Source organism: Lipotes vexillifer, unplaced genomic scaffold (assembly GCF_000442215.2).
Source record: "Lipotes vexillifer unplaced genomic scaffold, Lipotes_vexillifer_v1.1 scaffold841, whole genome shotgun sequence".
NCBI classification, from domain to species: Eukaryota; Metazoa; Chordata; class Mammalia; order Artiodactyla; family Lipotidae; genus Lipotes; species Lipotes vexillifer.
In genome coordinates this window covers 785,514-808,748 of record NW_006798403.1, presented here as the reverse complement: position 1 = coordinate 808,748, position 23,235 = coordinate 785,514, and the positions used below count along the sequence as shown (strand labels likewise).

General features: G+C 38.2%; 1 protein-coding gene across 1 annotated transcript in view; it reads left to right on the top strand.

The window, feature by feature from the left end:
* SEL1L (SEL1L adaptor subunit of SYVN1 ubiquitin ligase) overlaps positions 1 to 14,064 on the top strand; it is a 54,497-nt gene extending 40,433 nt beyond the window's left edge. The window contains exons 14-21 of the mRNA XM_007470469.1: positions 943 to 1,005; positions 2,498 to 2,585; positions 2,908 to 3,056; positions 3,911 to 4,076; positions 4,603 to 4,677; positions 5,770 to 5,942; positions 9,912 to 10,040; positions 12,888 to 14,064. Of these exons, the coding sequence (XP_007470531.1) occupies positions 943 to 1,005; positions 2,498 to 2,585; positions 2,908 to 3,056; positions 3,911 to 4,076; positions 4,603 to 4,677; positions 5,770 to 5,942; positions 9,912 to 10,040; positions 12,888 to 13,097 (1,053 nt within the window). The 3' untranslated portion in view covers positions 13,098 to 14,064. The remainder of the gene's footprint in view (positions 1 to 942; positions 1,006 to 2,497; positions 2,586 to 2,907; positions 3,057 to 3,910; positions 4,077 to 4,602; positions 4,678 to 5,769; positions 5,943 to 9,911; positions 10,041 to 12,887) is intronic.
* The last annotated feature ends 9,171 nt before the right edge of the window (positions 14,065 to 23,235 follow it).

Genomic DNA, 23,235 nt, shown 5'->3' with positions numbered 1-23,235 from the left:
AAATTATTGGAAGCGCTTATGTAAGTATGATTCATATGGATGAATTGGCTAGGAAAAACCTACTCAGTAAAAAGCAGTATGTATTTTTTTTAGGGACCGGATTATTGAATATTAATTCTCTGTTTCAATTTCATTGAGAAGTTTCCTGATCAGGGAAATAATGATTTTAGTAATGGAATTGGGTGTTATATAATTTATCCTATTTGTGTTGCAACTTGAGGTTTAAAGCTTACATGACTGGGTAGTTTTGATAACCATGATACATAAGTTAGGCTTTCTTTGGCCCAGAGAAAGCTGCCTATGAATATTTAAGACCCTCTGGCTCCAGTGTGTACACTGACCTCTTTGTCAACTAGTACATGTTACTGTAGTCCCAAATGTCAGTGGAGTGTTTCCCAAAGGGGCACTGTGACCCTTTTTTTTAAAGATGCCTCTGTCCTTCTGAGTTTAGGTGAATACTAGATTTTTCTCTTTTCGGTCTTAAAACAATGATTGTCTTTGCTCCACAACATTCCAACAGTCTTAAGCATATCCTTGCCACCTGATCCCAATATTAATTTGTTGATTCTGCCCCATGGCAGCATCTTCTTTATTGGGGTGGGAGGTTACCAGTGGAAAACTACCAAAAAGAAAAAAAATGACCTACTTTTAATTTTGAAAAGATTAAATACATGTCATGTTTTATATCATAAATTCATGAAACAGATAATCATAAGGTAAGTCACCAAAATTTAATTGTAAGTGTATTTACTCTTTCAGCAATTACTGAAAGTCAAATCTCTAAAACTCAGTATCATGTTTAGTCTGATGGGAAGGAGAAAATTTTGTTTTAAATTGAAAAGTACTAAAACATGTTTTGAATATGCTTGTAAATTATTTCTTTTGCAGTCATTTATTCTTGCCTATTTTGTAATGAATCTTTCACTTTGTTCTGGTTGGCAGGGCAACCCAGTTGGACAGAGTGGGCTTGGAATGGCTTACCTCTACGGGAGAGGAGTTCAAGTTGTAAGTCTTCGATCTGACGTCTGACTTTAATGAGCAGTCAGCTGGTGAGATAGAGAAGTATTCCTTAACTAGCTCCCAGTCAGCCCAGGTGAGGCCGTTTCATTATAAGCAGAGCTGAAACTCTGAGTTTGGTTCCCTACCACCCCTTACCCCATCCCACCATAGCAGCTGCCTTCTTAGAATAGCTGTGTCTCTGGCACCTTCTCCTCAAGGTATGAAGCTGTTTCTCATTGTTCCATCTATGCTCTCTACCCCACCTACTCTGCCGTCTCTCCCAGACTTAAATATCTCCCTGCTGTTTCTTCACCCAAGCCTAAGAAAATTCTTAAGTCCTCCCATGTAGAGGGAGAAAAGCTTTCTGTTCTACCCCTTGCCCTTCTAGCTACCACCTCTCTTCTCTCCAGCCCTTTCCTGCAAAGCCACGTTTCCCCAGAGAATGAACTGTGTGAGCTGCTACCATTCACTCTTCAGCTCTCAACAGTCAGGCTTTTACCTCATGTAACTGCTCTACATAGCTCACCAGTAACCTCCTCAGTGTCAACCCCACAGGACATTTTTTGGTTCTACTTTACTTGAACTCTTTCTTCCCCGGGGGCTGTCTTGGTTTTCCTGGGCCATTGCTCTTCATTCTTCTGTGCTACTTGCTCATGTTGGATGCTCCTGGATCCTCATCTCTGTGTGGTCTCTACAAGCAATACGTTCTTTTAATTTGGGCCCGGAACTAAGAGCTAGGTATAGAATTCTAATCTGTAGGTATTTCCTAGCACAAAAGACAGTAATATGGTCTCATTTTGATTCCTTCTAGTCATTTTAGGGTACTGAAATCCAGTAGTGACCTTTGTTTTAATTTTTCTTTGGGGATATGTCTGATATTTGAAATCTAATAATCATATAATGTTTGATAAGCTACCCAGGGAAGAACAAATAAGGAGAGAATTTTTCTTATTTAATATTAGAAATATTGAGGTTTAAAAGGGTTAGTTGGTTAATCGAAAAGATACGATGACTGTTTCTAATTTCTGGCCTGCTGTTCTACTAGTGTTGTTTATGCTTTCTGAGAGCAGACATGCAAATTGTTTCACAAAAGAGTATATTTGCTTTTTTTAACAGTCCTAAATATTAATCCCCCATGACTTAAAAAATATTACCATCTTTGTATTATAAAAAATTAGAAGGTCATCCTTTTAATGATTTTAAGAATATTTTCTGTATGCCTTGTTAATTCTTTTTATGAATGACTTGCGTTATGCGGGCCTCTCACTGCTGTGGCCTCTCCCATTTGCGGAGCACAGGCTCCGGACGCGCAGGCTCAGCGGCCATGGCCCACGGGCCTGGCCGCTCCGCGGCATGTGGGATCCTCCCGAAACGGGGCACGAACCCGCGTCCCCTGCATCGGCAGGCGGACTCCCAAGCACCGCGCCACCAGGGAAGCCCAGTATATCAGCCTTTTAAGCTTTCTTACCATGTGATCATATGACCTCTTTTTCTACAGAATTATGATCTGGCACTGAAGTATTTCCAGAAAGCTGCTGAACAAGGCTGGGTGGATGGGCAGCTACAGCTTGGCTCCATGTACTATAGTAAGTAACGCTGGAATTAATGATGGACACACCAAATCTAAATTACCTATTTTCCTCTAGATGCCACTATGATATGGAAGTGAGAGCTATCGAATTTCTAGCTGATTAATGTCCTCCCAATTCAATGATGTGTCATCTTGTGTTTCATTGTAGAGTATATTAATCTGTATTGATGTACAAATCTATATTAATAAGATTCACATCTTCCCAGAGTAAGAATTCTGAATTTCATTTAGTTTTATTCCTATGTAAGGCTTCTCTGATGCTTCAGCTAAATCTTATTTAAGACTATTCCTAACCTCTCGTGTAATTTTCCTTACAGATGGCATTGGAGTCAAGAGGGATTATAAACAGGCCTTGAAGTATTTTAATTTAGCTTCTCAGGGAGGCCATATCTTGGCTTTCTATAACCTAGCTCAGATGCATGCCAGTGGCACAGGTGTAATGCGATCGTGTCACACCGCAGTGGAGGTAAGGGCTTTTCTACCAACCTGTATGTAGGAAATTAATTTGCCCTGTAGGAAAGTCTACTGTTTTATTTATTTTTTTATTGGAGTATAATTGCTTTACAATGTTTACAAAGTGAATCAGCTATATGTATACATATATCCCCTCCCTCTTGGACCTCCCTCCTGCCCCACCCCCAATCCTACTGTTTTAATTCTGGTTTTCTTTGCATGATTTTTTCTAGAGTAGAAACAGACTTAGCCAACTAGCACTGGCATACTGAAAGAAGGCTCTGAGGGTCTGTGTGTTAGAATCACACTTATTCCATTTATCTCTCCCTCCTGGAATCAGCATTTATAAGGGCAGATATTATTGTCTGCAGTCTCTCTAACATCTAAGACAGTATCTGAGACATAGTCAGCATTAAAAAGTGTATGTTAAGTGAACGTTGTTAGCTTTCTCGTAATTGGCACTTTAGAGGGACATTGTTAAATGCTTAGCAAAGTTTCTAAACCACTCTATGCTTCAGTTTCCTCACTTGTAAAATGGAGCTGTTTGTTACTAGGACTTACCTCGTAAGAGAGTGGTCCCTCATGGGAGGTGTAAGTGAGTCAATATACATACTATACATAAATCACTAGGATAGTGCCTGACCATAGTAAATGGTATATAATTGTTTGCTATTATTTTTATAAACCTGTTCTAAAGACTAGGTGAAAGCTTCAAATAAATATCCCAGACTTTTATATATATACTTAGTAAAACTGCCAGAGATTGAGAGAGCAAGCTTAACAATTGCTTATAGCCAAAGTGCAAAAATGATTTTCCAACATATCTTTCTTAATTTTGTATTGATTTTTTTTTTCCTGTTTTTATAGTTGTTTAAGAATGTATGTGAACGGGGCCGGTGGTCTGAGAGGCTCATGACTGCCTATAACAGCTATAAAGATGGTGACTACAATGCCGCAGTGATCCAGTACCTCCTGCTGGCGGAGCAAGGCTATGAAGTGGCACAAAGCAACGCAGCCTTCATTCTCGATCAGAGTAAGGTTCATTTTAGTCCAGCCTTGGGTTAACCTGTTTAAAAAGGAAAGCCACAAAGATACTTCTTTATTATTATAACTAGAACATAACAGCACACATGCTCAAGTTATTTTACCTCAGATCTCTAAGCCATCAGTTAGTTTTATACAGTTGACAATAGAAATGGATTTGACGGCCATCATAAAATTAACTGCTTTCAGTAAATACATTTTTCAAACTACAGCAGATGCAGAAACATTGCTTTTCCAGTGGTATGCAGATCTCTAGTGTTTCAGTAGTCTCGTTATTAGTTCTGTGGTGAAAATGTGTCTCAGGAAGTAGTGTTGCCCTGAATGCAATGATTCCTTTGAACTCAGTATTTTATTTCCATACTTGTTTAATTTCAATAGTTTTTTCATTTAATATTTGTTATATCCCAGTACTTATTTAAATTATGCTCCATGTATCCACCCTGGTTTTCAGATAAAGCCTAAAAGTCTAGGGCCTTTCCTTAAACACCTGATTTGTATTTCAACTTTCCTTGTAGGAGAAGCAACCATCGTAGGTGAGAATGAAACTTATCCCAGAGCTTTGCTACACTGGAACCGGGCCGCCTCACAAGGTGAGTGGTTGGTTAATTCTAGGATAAGAATTTTACCCAGGGACCTTTCTTTATTGTTTTTTGTTTGTTTGTTTTTAATCTCACATAAAGATTAAATCATGTCATTCACCACTTTAAAATTAAGCAGAGATACTAACTATAGCTTAACTTGTTTGCATTCATGATTGGTATTCATTCTTAAAATGGAAGTTCCAGTCCCAGGGTTTCTAAGTTGAACTGCAAGGTCTTTATCGTACTGGACATTTATATCATACTATGCTTTACTCTTTGGTTTTTAGTTGGAGGCTAGTATGTTGTACTAAATGAGAACTGAATAGAATGTGTAATAGACTATAGGTGTAGAACCTAAGATTTCAGCCTTTCCCCACTCCTTTTTATTTGAATAGTTCTTTCTCACACATACTACTCTCAACATCATCTGCCTATCCATTTCTCCAAGCCTAAACAATGGTCCAGTTGAATTATTTTATTTTATTATTTTTTAATACATTTATTTATTTTATTTATTTATTTTTGGCTGCCTTGGGTCTTTGTTACTGCGTGTGGGCTTTCTCTAGTTGCTGTGAGCAGGGGCTTCGCATCTTTGCCGTGCACGGGCTTCTCATTGCGGTGGCTTCTCTTGTGGTTCGTGGGCTCTAGGCATGCAGGCTTCAGTAGTTGTGGCGCATGGGCTTAGTTGCTCTGCGGTATGTGGAATCTTCCTGGACCAGGGATCAAACCCATGTCCCCTGCACCGGCAGGCGGACTCCTAATCACTGCGCCACCAGGGAAGTCCCCAGTTGAATTATTTTAAAATGTTAAATGACAGAGTAGAGTGATTGATCATCTGAAGAGTATTATTAGTGAAATAGAGATTACACCCACTTTGTTTTACCTCTACCTGACTATTACAAAAGCCTTCTTCAGAAGAGCAACCTTCTCGTTAAATTTTTACTGAATTTCTGTGTTGGCTGAAGAATTTGTTATAAAGTTTGTGTGTTACAAATTAACATTTATTTTATATAAACGTGTTAGCAGGAGGAGAAATAAGAGTTTGGTCTGTTTTCAACACACCTTATTTATTGGCAGTTTTGCATTTACCTTTTGTTTCAGGCTATACTGTGGCTAGAATTAAGCTTGGAGACTACCATTTCTATGGATTTGGCACTGATGTAGATTATGAGACAGCATTTATTCATTATCGCCTAGCATCTGAGCAGCAGCACAGTGCACAAGCTATGTTTAACCTGGGATATATGCATGAGAAAGGACTAGGCATTAAACAGGTGAGTGTGACTTTGAAACAAATGTATGAATAATGTAATTGTGATTTGGGGGGAAGCATCTTCATTTTTATAGGAAATAGGTTTGCTTTAGAATGTGCTCAGATTTTAGGTGCTAAGTTAAGAGACAGTTTTGTAATATTTCAGAAGACTGCCCTGCATCTCTCTCATCCTCAAGCACACATACATATTGATATCTACACTGTTATATTTAGGATATTAAGACAAAGATAGATTCATGAAACCGGAAAAACAGTGCTGCCTCTGTTGATAACTGCTGTTTGAGAAACTGTCCATCAATAGCCAAATTCTATCATTTCTAGATTATTTTGAAATAAATTTAATGTTTGCTACTGATGAACTTATCTTCATTCTTTTACCTTCCTAATGAAGTCTAACATTCTTTAGACCCACAGTCTTAAGTTTTTGTCTGTGTACCCTTAAAATAATTTTGAAAAACTGTGTATCCCCTTGCACATTTTTAATTTGACATTTAAAATATCTCATCATAAGTTTCAAAGGGTCTAAGTCCTAGCTATTTTAACCACTAACATTTTTATAAATAAAATGACTAAATTACTTTAAATACCAAAATAATTTGATAACGCCATTATTAATTTTTTAAAAATACACAGCAAATTCATTAAATGAAAATAGTATCTTTTCCTTTTCTCCCTGAATTTATATTTTCGTCCATTATTCCCACAGAATTGTATACCAGTGTAATGTACTGATCACTGATCATGCTTATCTGAAACAAAAAAGTGTATAAAAGTGTATAAATTCACATTTGAATTGATTATAAGCTCTTAAGAAAAATTCTCGAGATATTATTAGCCGTTGGTTTATTATAGTTGGTCAGTTATTAATATACTATTGTTCTCATCAACCTCATGATATTATAAAATTGGATAAAATTTTACTTTTTGTGGTAATTTTTGAAAATGTATCTTTTAATGAGATGAATAGAGCATTTTTAAAAATTAGCCTAAGTATCATGGAACAGGTTTACCATTAATTCTTGTTTTCATTTTATAAATATATGACTGGAACCTTGTTCACATAAGTAAGTATATGGGAATGGGAAGAATTTTATTATAGTAAGGTTACTTAATTCTTCAAACTGCTTTAGAGTTATATGCTGTCTTGGTAGTTTGGGCTGCAGTGACAATACTATAGCGCAGTGGCTTGAACAACAGACATTTATTTCTCACAGTTCTGGAGACTGGGAAGTTGAAGATCAAGGTGCCAGCAGATTTGGTGTCTGGTGAAGGCCCTCTTCTCTCTGTGTCCTCTCAAGAGGAAAGAGCGAGAGAGAAGCAGCAAGCTCTTTAGGGATTCTGATAAGGACACTAATTCTGTTCATGAGAGCTCTACGCTTATGACCTTGTCCAATCCTAATTACCTCTCAAAGGCCTCACTTCCTCATACCATCACATTAGGGAGTAGGGTTTCACATATGAATTTTGGGAAGACACAAACATTTAGTCCATAACATATGCCAAAAATCAGACTGATCTGTCATTAAAATTATTTCTAATGATCTGTCACTTGATAACTTGGTTAAGCCTCTGTTCAGTTCTGTTGAAAGCAAAGATTTGGAAACTAGAGACTTGCAAAAGGAGGTGTTCCCTGATGACTGGACTCATACTTTCTCAGTTTCTGGGAGTAATGTCTAAAAGGCTTTCTCAAGGCTTATCAATAGCTAATGATACTCCTTGCTCATTCAGTCACTTAGAGACTCTTTGTGACCTTATGTGCTTTTAAATCTAGAAGGTCGTTCATTTCATTTTGTTAATGTACTGTTTTTTGTCAAAGTGCTTTTTTATTTTATTACACTTGAGTATTTTAATTCCAATATGTAAGTTTTGATATTTTACATTTATATTAATATTAGATACTTGAATATAGTTTTATCAAGAATCTGGAGCTGCAGGCTGAGTGCATTCAGTTCATGGACAATCTCTGCCATGTAACATAGTTGTTGAAGCCTCCCTGCATTGTCAGATCAGTCAGCCAAATCAGACTTAGTTTCTATCAGAAAGTCTGACTTTGTTAATTCAAATAAAAGTAATATGGGTTTGATGCCTAATGTAAAGATTACCCATAAGTTATGGTTTTTATATGCTTAGTAATAATTTGCTAAAGACAATCAGAATTAAAGTAATATAACAGTCTGTTGTTATAATAGGCTGTAAAACAAGAAAATTAATCAGTGTGCTTTTCTCATAATTTAATTTGTAATGTAAAGCTTATACAAATTCTTATGAATAAAGACTATGATAAAAGGGATAGAATTCCTTTGATTAGCATTAGGGGAGAGAACCCTGGGATTCAGCTTTTAAGAATAATTAATCATGTATAAAGATCAGAATAATTTCATTAGTTTTTATAAGACATTATGATCACCTTTTCTTATTTGTTTTCTGTTTTTTTAAATAAAAGAGATACTCATACTCTAAAAGCTAATAAGTCCAGCATCCAGTGTAGATAGAAAAATATTAAGTATTAAACAAGATGAGGATTGGTTATAGTTGGAATAAATAATTCAGTATTTGATTGGTCGATAAGATTTAATTACCCTATTGAATCATCCACACAGAGTCTGCGGATCACGTAAAGTTTGATGCATGATCTTGAAAAATATACTTTTCTGTTTTCATGAATCTTGAAAAATATACTTTTCCGTTTTCATGAATCTGTCTTTGGCTTAATATCCTAAATGTAACAGTGTAGATATCAATATGTGTGTGTGCTCGAGGATGAGAGAGATGCAGGGCAGTCTTCTGAAATATTACTACAAATAAAATTTGTTACATTTTTTAAAAAGTCAAAGGCACTGACCATGCTGTTACTTTTATTTGAAGGTGCTCTTCTTTTTAACTAAAAAGATTCACCTTCGGGACAAGTATAGAGAATAGCTGAAAGTAACTGCTTATATTTAAATATGTAGAAAAAGTCAGTCTTAATGTATAGCCTTTCTTTCCCATGTCTCATGGAATTCTTACCTGTGAGTTTGGTATTCTTTGACAGTAGTCAGGGGATGGGAGAAGTGAGGTTGTTAAATGAGAATTTTGCACCTCCCACCATCCCATTCTACCACTTATCTAAATGCAGAGCACTCCAACCTGGGCCAAAATTAGTAATGACTTGTTTCGCCCTTTATAGAAATACATCTAAGACAGGAAAACACAGGATGCAAGTCCCTTAACACTGTCCATGCATGCACCCCTTGGAAAACTTTGAGTATGTCTACCCCAGTTTGAAGATCACTGTTGTAGACTGAAACCAGGAATTGCTTACACTGACAGGTTATAAGTAGGAAAATATTAACTTGAGGGCTTCCCTGGTGGCGCAGCGGTTGAGAGTCTGCCTGCTAATGCAGGGGACACGGGTTCGAGCCCTGGTCTGGGAGGATCCCACATGCCGCGGAGCAACTAGGCCCGTGAGCCACAACTACTGAGCCTGCGCGTCTGGAGCCTGTGCTCCGCAACAAGAGAGGCCGCGATAGTGAGAGGCCCGCGCACCGCGATGAAGAGTGGCCCCCACTTGCCACAGCTAGAGGAAGCCCTCGCACAGAAACGAAGACCCAACACAGCAAAAATAAATAAAATTAATTAAAAAAAAAAAAAAAATATTAACTTGAGACTTACAGGTCACCCCTGGAAGTCTCCAGGTTAACAGTGTTATGCATAGGTATATAGCTGTGTCCACCGTATCTGCACAGCAAGTGGGATGTCAGATCAGGGGAACACAAGTTAACTTTAAAATTTTTCAACTAAGTTTTTCAAAATTAAGCAGTTAGATAATTAAACAAATTTTACCTAATTAAAGCTTGGGTTTTTTTCTTTAGGTAAGGGAAATTTTAAAATGAAACTTGAAAGGTAAAATAAACTTTCCTAATATATAAATAGTAATTATTTTTACTTAGTTTAACAAGAAATGAACTTTGGTTTACTACCTGTATTATAGGATATTCACCTTGCAAAACGTTTTTATGACATGGCAGCGGAAGCCAGCCCAGATGCACAAGTACCAGTCTTCCTAGCACTCTGCAAATTGGGTATTGTCTATTTCTTGCAGTACATACGGGAAACAAATGTAAGTGGTCCATGTCTCTTTTAACTAAAATACAAATGATGTAACCTTCTCAGTCCACAGTTTTGTTTTTGCAAAGTTGGGGGGAGGGGAGGAAGGACCTGCAACTGTCTGGTCTCTTTCCTTCTTCCCAGATGAAGGGACCTCATCAGGTGAGGGATGAGTATAGCCACAAAGCACTTAACAGTTCCCAGGTAACATTTGACAATGGTTCCCAGTGCTAAAGCATTTTTCATTGGTGCAGATGTTTTCTGGTTTAGGGAAAACTGAGACTAAACCATGGCAATTTGAAATAGTAGTTAACTAATTCCAGTAAACATTAAATCAGATGACTGCCTAGCAGTGACTCAGACCAACCCCTTAAAAAGAGAATTTAAGACATGGGAAGAAGTAGAACCTGAGAACCTGTCCAGGCTCTTGTACTTCAGATTCTTCTGATAGTGGAACATGTTAAAAATACCACTGGAACTATATTTTTTAAAAATACCTTGAATTATTTAAATATGCTTAATGATAGAACTTTGCTAGGAGATGGGTGGGTTACCCATTCTCTTCAAAACTACCAACTCTAGTTACCAACACAATGTTGGTGCTCTTGGGGTCTCCAGTTCTCTGTTTTGTTTACAGTACCTATCGTTCCTCCTAATGGATTCACTGGTGCAGCATTTAACTCTGAAAGTCCTAAAATGTATGCAGAAAGAAGGGCTATTTAACTTTAATTCACGCCATACCAGAAGAGGATGATGTTTCAACCTTTTGTTAATATCTTTTAGAACAAGTTGATGCACAGTTTCAGCACTAGATTCCAGAAGGGGCTTTCCCTCTTTGTTACACAGATGTAAATTTAGTCCATGCTGCTTCAGCGTCTATAAAGAGAAATTCGACAACTTCTCCCTTTTGCAACCCTAGCCCGTACACTGAGGTCCTCCACGTATAGGGCTCCAGAGGGCTGGAGATGTTGACCTCTGTCCTCTTGATTGCTTATACATTTGTAATGTCAAATTTATAATTGTTCAATAGCGTGAGCCAGGGTATGCTGTACGCTCCGTTAACTGAAAGGATCTTTGTTCCTTTAACTGAAAAGCTAACATTGTGGCCGCCTGCTCTTTCTCTCTCAGGACTATTTCAGACCCTTGTCTCTCACAGTTTTTATTACTAATAAACTACTGATTACAGTCTAGGATTTGGTTATGTAATACACCATGTTAAGTTGTGTTTTATACAGAAGTTTCAAGAAGACAATAAAATGCCCCGTAATCCTACCACCTAGATATTCCAACTTTAAAAGAAAAAGGAGTAATAAGTACTGATGGTAAGAAAGTCAAAAAATACAGAAAAACAAAGTCTCCTATTGCGGGTCCCACCCCAGGGAACACAGTTAATAGTTTGTTATTTTTTTTCCAGAAAAATTTTAGCACCTGTACCTACAAATATTATATTATGGGGACCTTTTAAATGTAATTTTATTTATACATAATGGATTATGCCCCATATTTACTTTCTTTATGGGTAAGTAGCAGTCAGAAAATACCAGGAATAACTTAAGTGACATTAAAACAATTAAAATATCATAGATGAAGAAAATAACTTTTAAGTTCAATTTCAGTTGTTAAATATTTAGTTAAATCCTAACTAAAAAGCATTATTTGTTCAGCTATTAAACTTCTGAATTCCTGTCATCTTCAGTTACATGAGAGAAGTAGTAAAATAGCCCTGCTTTCATTAGAAGAGAGCTTTTTAGCTAGTGTGTCAACACTAGAAATAGGTTATAGGTGAGGTGTGCCAAGATACTGATTTCCACCCCCCCTTGGTCCTCCATTGTCCCCAGTGTTTGTTTCAAATATTTCCTGTGAAAAATGATTGGAAATCAGTGCATTAGGTTATTGATGGAAAGGAACCATAGCTCTGGTACTCAGACATTATTTTGAGTTTCAGTTGAAGGCTTTTAAAACTTTCTTATTTTTCAGTTGAACTCATTGTCTTTATATTTTTGTCTTGTTTTGTCCTTAATTTTATTAGATTGGATCCTTTGTTAAAGTCTGGTGGGTTTTATTTTTATTTTTTTAATTGAAGTATAATTGATATACAATACTATGTAGAGTTACAGGTGTACAATATAGTGATTCACAATTTTTATAGGTTATACTCCATTTATAGTTATAAAATAGTGGCTATAATTCCCATGTTGTATGATATATTCTTGTAGCTTATTTTATACCTAATAGTTTGTTCCTCTTAGTCTCCTACCCCTATATTGCCCCTCCGCCTCTTCCCTCTCCCCACTGATGACCACTAGTTTGTTCTCTATATCTGAGCCTGCTTCTGTTTTGTTATATTCACTAGTTTGTTGTATTTTTTAGATTCTGCATATAAGTGATATCATACACTATTTGTCTTTCTCTGTCTGACTTATTTCACTTAACATAATGCCCTCCAAGTCCATCCATTTTGCTGCAGATGGCAAAATTTCATTCTTTTTTATGGCTGAGTAATGTTCCATTGTGTATATATGTACCACATCTTCTTTATCCGTTCATCTGTTGATGGACACTTAGGTTGTTTCCACATCTTGGCAATTATGAATAATGCTGCTATGAACATTGGGGTGCATGTATCTTTTAGAATTAGTGTTTCTGTTTTTTCGTATATATATCCAGGAGTGGAATTGCTGGGTCATATGGTAGTTCTGTGTTCAGTAAAACCCTTTTTTTTGGAACACATTGGAAAATGTTACTAAAACCAATTGATTTAATAAATTCTGTACTTATCTCTAATCTGTGATGTAACTTTCCTAGCTCCTTGTATTAACATTTTAATGATCATAATGATTTTTATACTTTTCTCATTAAGCTTCGAGATCTGTTCACCCAGCTTGATATGGACCAGCTTTTGGGACCTGAGTGGGACCTTTACCTCATGACCATCATCGCATTGCTGTTGGGGACAGTTATTGCTTACAGGCAGAGGCAGCACCAGGACATGCCTGTCCCCAGGCCTCCCGGGCCACGGCCAGCACCACCACAGCAGGAGGGGCCGCCCGAGCAGCAGCCACCACAGTGACCCACGGCGGCCAGCCTTGACCAGTGACAAACAAGGAAATCGTTTACCAAGAACACTTGCATTTGATTTAGGACTTTGGATCAGTGGCCACCTCCTGGAAGAGGCACAAGGAAGCATTGAATTCCTCAAGCTGCTTAGAATCTGATGCCTTTATTTTCAGGGATAAGTAACTCTTACCTAAACTGAGTTGAATGTCCGTTTCAGTGCCGTATGGAATAACAACTCTCAGTGGCTCCCCTGCCCCCCCTTTTTTTTTTCCTGGAAACATGTGAGACACTCAAGGTAATGTCTGCTGTGTCCAGCTATCTTTCTTGGGTCCTTTTGGTCATTCTTTCAATGTGCATAAGTTCTGTCAACCATCTTTAAGGTCTCATGCGTCGACACTAAAAACTGATGGATGTAAAAAGGAAAACCCAGTTAGTTGCAGATTTAACCTTAACATGTTTGAAAGCCTGAAAATAGAACTTGCGTTTTAAGTTAAAAAAAAAAGTCTTCAGAGTGTTTCAGAACTGCGTTAACCGAGGAACTTTTACCAGGCCACATGCAAGTATACGTATTCAGCATATTTGTTACTTTAAAAGGCAAGGTTGGGAGGTTTCTTACTGTTGGTGATTGTCATACTTTATACCATACTTCTCTCCTTCAAAGACGGAAAGGCCATGTTAAAGAGTTTTATGTGAACTTCATTTCCTTGGAATGGAATATATAGAAAACATTGTGAACTGACTTCTTGAGCTAACACGTGAACTTGCCCCAAATTACTCAATGTAATTTGCTTGCTTGTTTTGAGTATACAGAGCCTTTATCTGGAAGCCAGAGGATGGACTAAAGGGGAGAGATTAGGAAACAATATTGAAGAACTCTGAGTGGGATACCAGGATCACAGACACACTTTCCCAAAAGTTGAAGCATTTGTTCCCAGGATTTATTTTACTTTGCATTTCTTATTGCAAAAGAACAGACCACCCTCCTGAATTTTTAAAATATGAAATATTGTTGCCAAGCTATGGCATACAGTGACTACCATTACAATACTAACACTCAGAGAATCTGAGATGCATTAAAATCAATGGTTGAGGAAAGCCAAAGCCTGTTTGTACTGTTCAGGGAGATTTTTATTTCTGCAGTTTGATGTTACAGTAGAAGATCAGCCACTTGCTTAGCTTTCGTATTCACACCCTCCCAGTGTTCGCATCAGGAAAATCAAGGCTATTACACTTCAGAATTGTCTGGTTAAGTACTACAGGAAGCAACAATGACAGCAACAACAAAGAAAACAGAGAAGGTCACATACCACAAATGAAAAAATTAAAACTTCAACCAAGTTGCATTCCTTTTTGTTGTTGGATGGCAGCGTTCACCAGCCTGTATCTGGTCTGAGGCTCTCTTAGTGTCTGAGCAGGCTTTCTGTGCCTGCTGACCTCATCTGTTTATATTAATCTTTATACTCTTTTTCCATAACCCCTTATCTGCCAGAAAACTTGAAGAGTTGTAAGACTTTGGTTTTTGAAGTAGAGATTGTATTTAGAACTAGAGTGAATTAGTCTGTAATGAACATGAAGGCTCTAAATGTGGAGTAGTGTGCTTTTTTGGTGTTCGGAGTTATTATGAGAAACCTGGTAAGCAAACTTTCCTCCTAGATAACTGCTTCTAAATAGGAAGAGGTGATGATAGCAAGAACCATATGTATAAATGCAGATCTGAAAGGTAAGAAATTTTACCCTCAGAAGTGTAATGTTGCTTTGGGCAGCTCATGTAAATATTAAGACTTGTTTGATCTCTTACATTAGAGATTTGAGTACAGTCGGTACAGTATGTTGGTGTCTTCACCCCTGCCTGTTCTCCCCCAACCTTCAAAATAAGTATGATCCACAGTAGCAGCCACGCTTCATTTCAAAGGAACTGTTTTAATGTATTTAAAACTTGAACAACTAAACTTCCATGTTTTTCTACCATCCACCTAATTTTTCCTTTAGCAGCATTGTGTTTTTTTTGGTTTTTTCTTTTTTGGCTGTACGCGGGCCTCTCACCGTTGTGGCCTCTCCCGTTGCGGAGCACAGGCTCCGGACGCGCAGGCTCAGCGGCCATGGCTCACGGGCCCAGCCGCTCCGCGGCATGTGGGATCTTCCCGGACCGGGACACGAACCCGTGTCCCCTGCATCGGCAGGCGGACTTTCAACAACTGCGCCACCAGGGAAGCCCTTTAGCAGCATTCTTATCTCTATCTTTACTTCCCTCTGTTAGTACTTTGAAAAAACATTTCTTAAAGCAGTGTACACTACCCAGAGGCAGGTGGGAAAGTGTGGTCTTGTTCTCCAGGCAATAACTTCCCGTTAGTGTACAACTAGCCATGTCCTTTTTATTAATCTCCCAAATAGATCTTTTTCTTGGCTTTTGTCCACCTCCTGTTTTACCCTGGGTCATTTGCTACTGGAAATTTGAATGGTAAATTTAAAATAACTTCGTTCCTATGGCTTTGTTTAAAGACTGTCTCAAAATACTTTGCTCCCTTTTTCATTCTGTACAAGGGACATGATACCTAAGCAAATAGGAACTGGGTTTGGTGTTTCTCCTAAAATAATGCTCAATACCTACCTAATCAAATGGCATCCATTTGAATAAAATGACAGTAACTAAAGCTAGTTAATGTCAGTGACATTAAACTAACTCCAGGATTCAGGAGTTTTAATGTTAGAATTTAGAGCTAGCAGTTAGAGTACAGCTTCATTTCTCCGTGGTAGCCCTTCTCTCCTGATCCCTTTTATAGTCTGCCTTCCTGCCTTCCAAGGTGATGACAATAGTACTCTACTTAGCTTCTATTCTCTTGTGCATTTGGTTTCTTGGTTAGTCAACTGTTCCAGTCTTGAGACTATCTGTTTTGCTGTTTTATGTTAACAAAGGTAGCATTGGGGTTTGGGGTTTGGGGTTTGGTTTTTATTTTTTTTTCCTTTTTGTTTTTGGACTTTTGTTTCTGTATTCTGGGTAAGGCTTATCTTATTTTTGGTTAATATCCAATGGCACAGAAAAATAAACCAAAAGGTTTCTTTTTTTCAAAATTCATTATTATTTAGCATTTAGATGAACTTGTGAGTCATTAATCTTAATACTGTCGAGGATGTGTTACCCTTCTGCATATAAGGTTAATTTGTGAGAGTTTTACTGCTAAGCCATTTTATCTCTGTACCATTGGGAAGTTGTAGAAACTTCTGCTGGTGATCTGGCCATGATCTGTTGCTTTATTTAATTAAGGAGCTGCTGTTGCCTCCAGGAAACTTAAGTATTTTGCAGAAGCTTTTTTTTTCTCCCTTTCTTTGCTCCTCATGTTCTTCAAACCAGTGTTTTGGAAGTATGCATGCAAGCCTATAAATGAAGACCACAGCTCTTCATGTGTGTAGCATGTGTATTATATTGTCTAGCTACATCTGCAAAAAACCTTTTTCAGAGGTTTGGACTAACATTTCACATGCACATTTCAAAACAAAAAATGCTTCAGAGAAACAGCCCCTTTACCTACCAAGAAGAGCAACGTGGGCTGCATTTGTCCCAATAACAGCTAGTGTTTGTCTTGAAAGTGAATTTAATTATGTTATACAATATTATGACTACAACTGTGCAAGAAATAAGGCAGAAGAAACATTTTCACGAAAATACTTTTCATCAGTCATTGCTCTCAAATACAAATGAAAATACAAAATTTCTGAATATCGTCAGAGGCACTACCTGATTTTTAAATGTGTAGTAGTCCTCGAAAAGAAGCTAAATTTCTCCCTTCACTTGATATTTCAAGAAAATTGAAAATATTCCAAGTAAAAATGATTTGTATTTTTAAAGTGACTATTTGCACAAGTAAAAACCTGATTTGTGCGTGAGAAGGATGTCTAGGTTGTGTGCAGGGAGTCACCTCGCATGCACCGGCTTTCCTGTTTGGAATAACAAGATGACACTATTCTCTTTGATTAAAAAAAAAAATCATAATATTGATAACGATCAAGGTGTAACCACTATCAATATTTAGGAGACGTTTTAAAAGACTAAACTGGCATTGGAAAGAACACCATGGTAGACTTTTTGTAAATTTATTTTGTATTTAATTAAATTCAGTATAAAGGCTGGTGAAGTGTAATATAATTGTGTAAACAAATCCTGTTAATAGAGAGATGTACAGATTCGTTTTGTACTGTATCTTGAAACCTGTGAAATAAAGATTCCACCTCTGGTTATCCTGTATGCTATAACGTACCATGGCCAGGCACCTCTCCAGGCAGACTTTATTTAAAACCTGAATCATTCAATTTTTTCATGAACCTTTTTGGAAATTCAGAAACTTCTGGAAAGCATTCATTAGGGGCAGTTTGAATCCATCTTACATTTACTTTTAACTACTGAAATTCAGATTTCTATAAGTTGAATTTTATCTTACAGAATATGAATTTGCTAAGAAATGTTTCCCTTTTAAAATCTCTGAGATCTTTGACCTGAATCAGCCTGTGATATAGTATGCGTATTCACTTTTATCCTGATTATGGTAAAACTTAGATAGTTTGTTGATGCATTGCCTTTTCCCAGAAAGTTTTTAGGAGGGCTTACAGAGCTACATAATGGTGCAACACGACGAAATTTAGGTAGGATAAGTAAGTAAAGGGGAAACAAAGGAGAAAACAGTATTAAATCAGGAGTGAACTTTGTACACAAAATGCATGTTAGAACCAGGCTACAAATCAGGCCCTAACTTCTAGCAGCCAACTCAAAAGAAATCGAGCTAAATTGTTCATTTTAGAAGCATCAGATCCTTGAAAAAGTTTGGATGATGCAGATTGTGGCAAGTGGAGAAATTGGGTCTCAAATTTTACTTCTGGGAGCATAGTCAGCCACCCAAGATGACTTTGACCTTGACTAAAATAAAAGTTTTGAGGAAGTTGGACATCGAAGCTATAACATCAGCAGTTTGATCATTCAACCTGGAGTTGGGTGTGATGCCTATTTACCAGTTAGCGCCTTTCTGACAAGTCATTAAAATGAGTCCTTGGTCTTCACTGGATGCATCTTGATGAGAAACAGCCTCTCCCTTTTACCTTTATGACACTAATTTGGATTGGCTACACTAACCTTGAAATTTGCTTATACTGTGTCACGACATATGCATAAATATATGCAAGTAAAAAATTAGAAATCGTTTCTGTAGTAGAAACTACAAAAAAAAAAACAAGGTTTTTTTACTTTTTGGATATTTTCCAAATATTTGAAGAGTCAAGTGAAAAATAAAATGAGCTTTAGGATCTACCAGTTCAAAAGGAGATGCTTCTGCATTAACGAATCTTGTATATTTCTTCCCATGTCATTTCCACCACTACTTAGAAAGCCATCAGATTGAACAACCTTGAGCAAAAACTCTGGTTTTCCTAGTGGCCAAATGTTTTCAATCTGGATTAATTTATTTTAAACATGACCTAGTGTTAATGCTGAATTGTGTATTAAGTCCCACTTACAAGAACCCCACGTGATTTTTTTCTCATGTAAGTTGAGTCGAATATGGTCAGTTAATTGACTTGAGAACATTCATATAAATATTTTCTGGTTTTGCTCAGTCCAGTTTCCTTTTGCCCTCTCTCTACCTCCCAATAGAACTCTCTTATTTAGCCTCTCAGGATTGAAAAGAATTTCTCATAAGTCTTCCAAGTATTAGATATGAGATTTAAGTATCCTAAACAAGGATTCTGACTTTGAAAATGAAGTTGTCACTGAGTTTTACATGATTCGAGATTTAAATGTGAACAACGGAAGCCTCCATTCTTGGAAACATTTATTTCAAGATGTGAAAGCACAGCTGTGAGTTTCAGAGTTTGTGCCTCTGGGTTTCCCCACTCTTCACCCATGCATTGCCTAAATTTTTTTTTCCTTAGGAAAATTTGATTAATTGACTCTTTGTTCTAAATGAAAATTTTTTGAAACAAATAGAAACTAATCCCGATTGTGCAAGAGAGGAGGGGGAGGAAGTAGAGGGAATCATCCAGCTGGTCTTGTTTCCCTTGTACTAGTAAAGAATTTACTTGAATTTTCTTCAACCTATACAGATGCTATTTTCTTTTGCATACTATTTGGACAATGTTCTTTGGCTGGTAGCATCTTACACGATGCATGAAAATCTACTGCCAGGACAGAGGTGAGAACAGCACACTGGTTTCCCTATAGTCCCTATTTTGGCTCTAGATGGATTAAATGCTGTAAATGGAACTGTTCACACTGGAGCTGTGAACAACAGCCTTTATTATTTCAAAGGCAAGGAAAAAAGTAATTGAAGAAGCCTTAGATGTGTTAATTGGTATTTATATTTCATCACTCATTTAAGGCTTAAAAGTAATTAAAACTGCATAACTAATGCTTTCTGTACTCAAGTTCACTAAACCAAAGAAGGAACCTATTAGGGCTCACCGGGTACAGTGAACTAAGCTAGGAACTGGACATTTATACCTTAAAGCAGTGAAGTAGAAGAAAGGCCTGTGAACTGGGATGAAACCCCAGCCTTAGCTACAGAAGAACTACACTACGTCCCAGTAGACCTATTGCCACTAATGAAAGGGGCTTTTTAATTATGAGTCACTATTCCAGTGCCAGAGTCATGATGACAAATTGGACAGATGCACAGGGATGGACCTATACACAACCTCCATGGCCCATAGTTGGGTGTTGCATTCCCGACAGGTTCTCCCGTTGACCCTCCTGAGTTGCCTAATCCCTTCATAAAAGCGATTAGGGATCAGTCCTGACCCCAGGAATGAATGGCGCTGAAACGCAAAGGAAGAAAGGAAGGATGACATAGCAAGGGGAGAAAAGCTCTGGACTGGGCTCTAGTCCTCACGGTGAGTGGATGGTCTTGGGCAAACTGGTCATTTTATCAAGAGGCTGCTTGCACTGGATGGTCATTAAGGTCTTGCCAGCCCTTGGAGGTTTTAAATGCCAAAAGCAATTGAGTAGACATTTTTTTCAATAACCAGGTAGCCTGAGAGAACCTCGCAGTTGGCACTCAGTTTGGGGTTTTGGAAAACTTAGGTCACCGTGAAGTCCATCTGGATACTTCCTGTTCTGATATCAGATGCTCTAAATATCAAACTTGGGTTTGAGCAAACTGCAATTTTTCTTTGGTGACCTTATATCCCTTTAAGGCTAAAAGCTTTAGGAAGTGGAGGCTGTCTTCCTGTGAAGAGACTTGAGAAGGAGAGCAGAGTATTACAGGGGGTAGTACAATGGATTTTGAGGCCTTGAGCCTTGTAATCTTTTGTTACAGGGTTTATGCCTTGAAGGGCTTCTTTCTTTATAGGATATTGATTAATTATTGGAAGTTTTGAAGGATCTCTCTGAATCTTGATGGGAGGTGGACTGCAAAATTTACCCATATCAGTTGGAGATTTTGCCCACAAGGAGTGTGGTAGCTGATTCAATAGGGACAAATTATCTGTGTTTCCAGAATCAGTCTAGTAGCGTCAGAGATGGAGCAAGGGTCCAGAGATGTCAAAGGGTCATTGAGTTCACTGGTTGGCTGCTTTGATGACTGTTATCAAGTTCTAGAATTATTTTATCCTTTGGGGAGAAAGAAATTCCAGCATGATACTTCCCTAACAAATCTCAGTGTAGTAAATGGATAGGGGCAGAGAAACTAAGGAGAAAAGGGTGTGTACCTCTCAAAGGGCCTAAACGAAAGAGAATGGCTTTAGAGACTGAAACCTCTTAAGGTTCATTAGAGATCCCCAGTATTTGAACTAGGTTTTGGTTGTTGGGTTGTTTTTTTTCTTTGCCACGCCATGCAACTTGTGGGATCTTAATTCTCTGACCAGGGATTGAACCCAGGGCCACGGCAGTGAAAGTGCTGAGTCCTAATCACTGTACTGCCAGGGAATTCCCTGAACCATTTTAGTACTCCAAGGAGGGGGCTGCTTTATAGTAGTGGGGTTGAAAAGTAATCCATCTTGGAAAAGAAGTTAAACTGTCACTGTTTGCAGATGACACTACACACAGAAAATCCTAAAGATGCTACCAGAAAAGTACTAGAGTTCATCAATGAATCCGGTAAAGTTGCAGGATACAAAATTAATGCGTAGAAATCTCTTGCATTCCTATACACTAACAACGAAAGATCAGAAAGAGAAATTAAGGAAACGATCCCATAGAGTAGTGGGGCTGAGCACCGAGAGTGTGGCTCCAGCGTCAGGACTGGAAAAACTTCATTCCCAATCAGGGGAAATGTTTCTTCAAGCTGATTAAGAGGGAGGATTGGGAAGAGTTTCTGTAGTTCTGTGGAGCCCCGTCACTGAGAATCGGGAGGATGTCACAGATGCTAGTGAACGGGCTGAAGGTGCCTAAGTACTTAAATTTGTAACAATCTCTTTTCCAATGTCCTGGCTCTTTGCAATAATAGCAAAAACTTAGGAGGCTTTTGGTTTCATTTAGGAGCCTTCATTTGTTGGAGATGAAGATTAATTCTGTCAGTCTCCCTTTCAGGTGGGAGAGTGGGAGAGAGCTGGTTTGGCAGAGTAACTAAGTCTAGAGTAGACATCGTTTCCCATTCCATCTTGGTCCTTTTCACTAGAAAGGAAAGATCCTGGTTCAGCCCATTAATAAAGTTAGAGTTAAAAGCTACCAGGATGGAATCAGCATCTGAAGGAAGACTAGAATTTTCTTTAAAAATAATGCAAAGCCAATTGTTCCCTGGTGGCGCAGTGGTTGAGAGCCTCCCTGCCAATGCAGGGGACACGGGTTTGAGCCCTGGTCCGGGAAGATCCCACATGCCACAGAGCAACTAAGCCCGTGGGCCACAACTACTGAGCCTGCACTCTGGAGCCCGCAAGCCACAACTACTGAAGCTAGCACGCCTAGAGCCCGTGCTCCGCGGCAGGAGAGGCCACCGCAATGAGAAGCCCGCGTGCCCTAGCGAAGATCCAACGCAGCCCAAAATTAATTAATTAATTAAAAAACAAATGCAAAGCCAATTGTAATAATCATGAACATGTTCAGATTTTTTTGTGCAAGCCTGAATTTTGTTCCAATCCACAGGCTTTGGAAAAACCCTATGAATTGCTCAATGAAGTCACCTAGGGATTGCCCGAGCCTGATCATGTAAGTTAGTAGGCTGGTCTCCTGCTTGTAATTCTAGACACCTTTCAGGATGTTCCCAATTAGCAGTTGTCATCTAATGCTGGGCCTAGCCTTCACTGACAAGCATATGAACTAGCTGGTATGTAAGTCAGAAAAACCAGGTTGACAAGTTTGAATGGCTATATGAAATTCCTCAGCAAATCTGTGAGGATTTCAGCTACTTTGGGAAAATCTTTGACTATGGCTCACAGCTCAGCTTTAGTCCAGGGAATATAGAAATTAAAGGTTTAGCCTCTGAATCCTCAGAAGTCTTCATTTTAAAGGGAAGGATTCTGATACGTTCAGAGGAAAAGGGATCAGGCAGAGTTTTGGAGAAACAGGGAAGTTTGGCAAGAGAATTAGTGCAGGGAACCTGAGGGTCTAGAAGGAAGGCAGCGTAGGAAGGGTGGAGGATGATGGATCAGAGGTGGAACCAAGGAAGAGCCTGAGGCTTCGGGAGCCATCTTATCTTTCTTTAAGTCTGTTTGCCTCAGTTAATCTTAAAATCTTGTTTTGCAGAGAGGGAATTTTAGGCTCCTGATAACACTTGGGAAGTCTCAAAATACCAATCAAAATATGTGCTCTACTCAGTTCCGGAAATTTTAGAGCTATTGTGGTCTAGTTTGTTTTGAAGAAATTTAATTTGGGGGATGTCAAAAGTTCCCCATAATGGCCATTGATATTTTAAATTGCCTTTGGTCAGGTTGGTCCATTTAGTTAGAAATGCACGTGAGGATGAACTGTGGATTTTTTAAACATAAAATCAGCCAGAGTTCCTGGGGTCGGGGGCACCCTCTAAATATTTAGGTAACTGGGATCCCATTTTTCAGAGGTTTTTCTCTAGAATAATTTTCAAACAGCTTAAACAGCTCAAATAACTCAATTCAAACAGCTTAAACAGTTCAAGTATCTCAAACATCTTGCAGCTTGAATAGCTTGCAGGCCTAATACCAGCCAGTTCTAAGGAAGAGGTTGGCCCCAGAGGAACCAGGCCAAAGGTTTTCCAGACGGT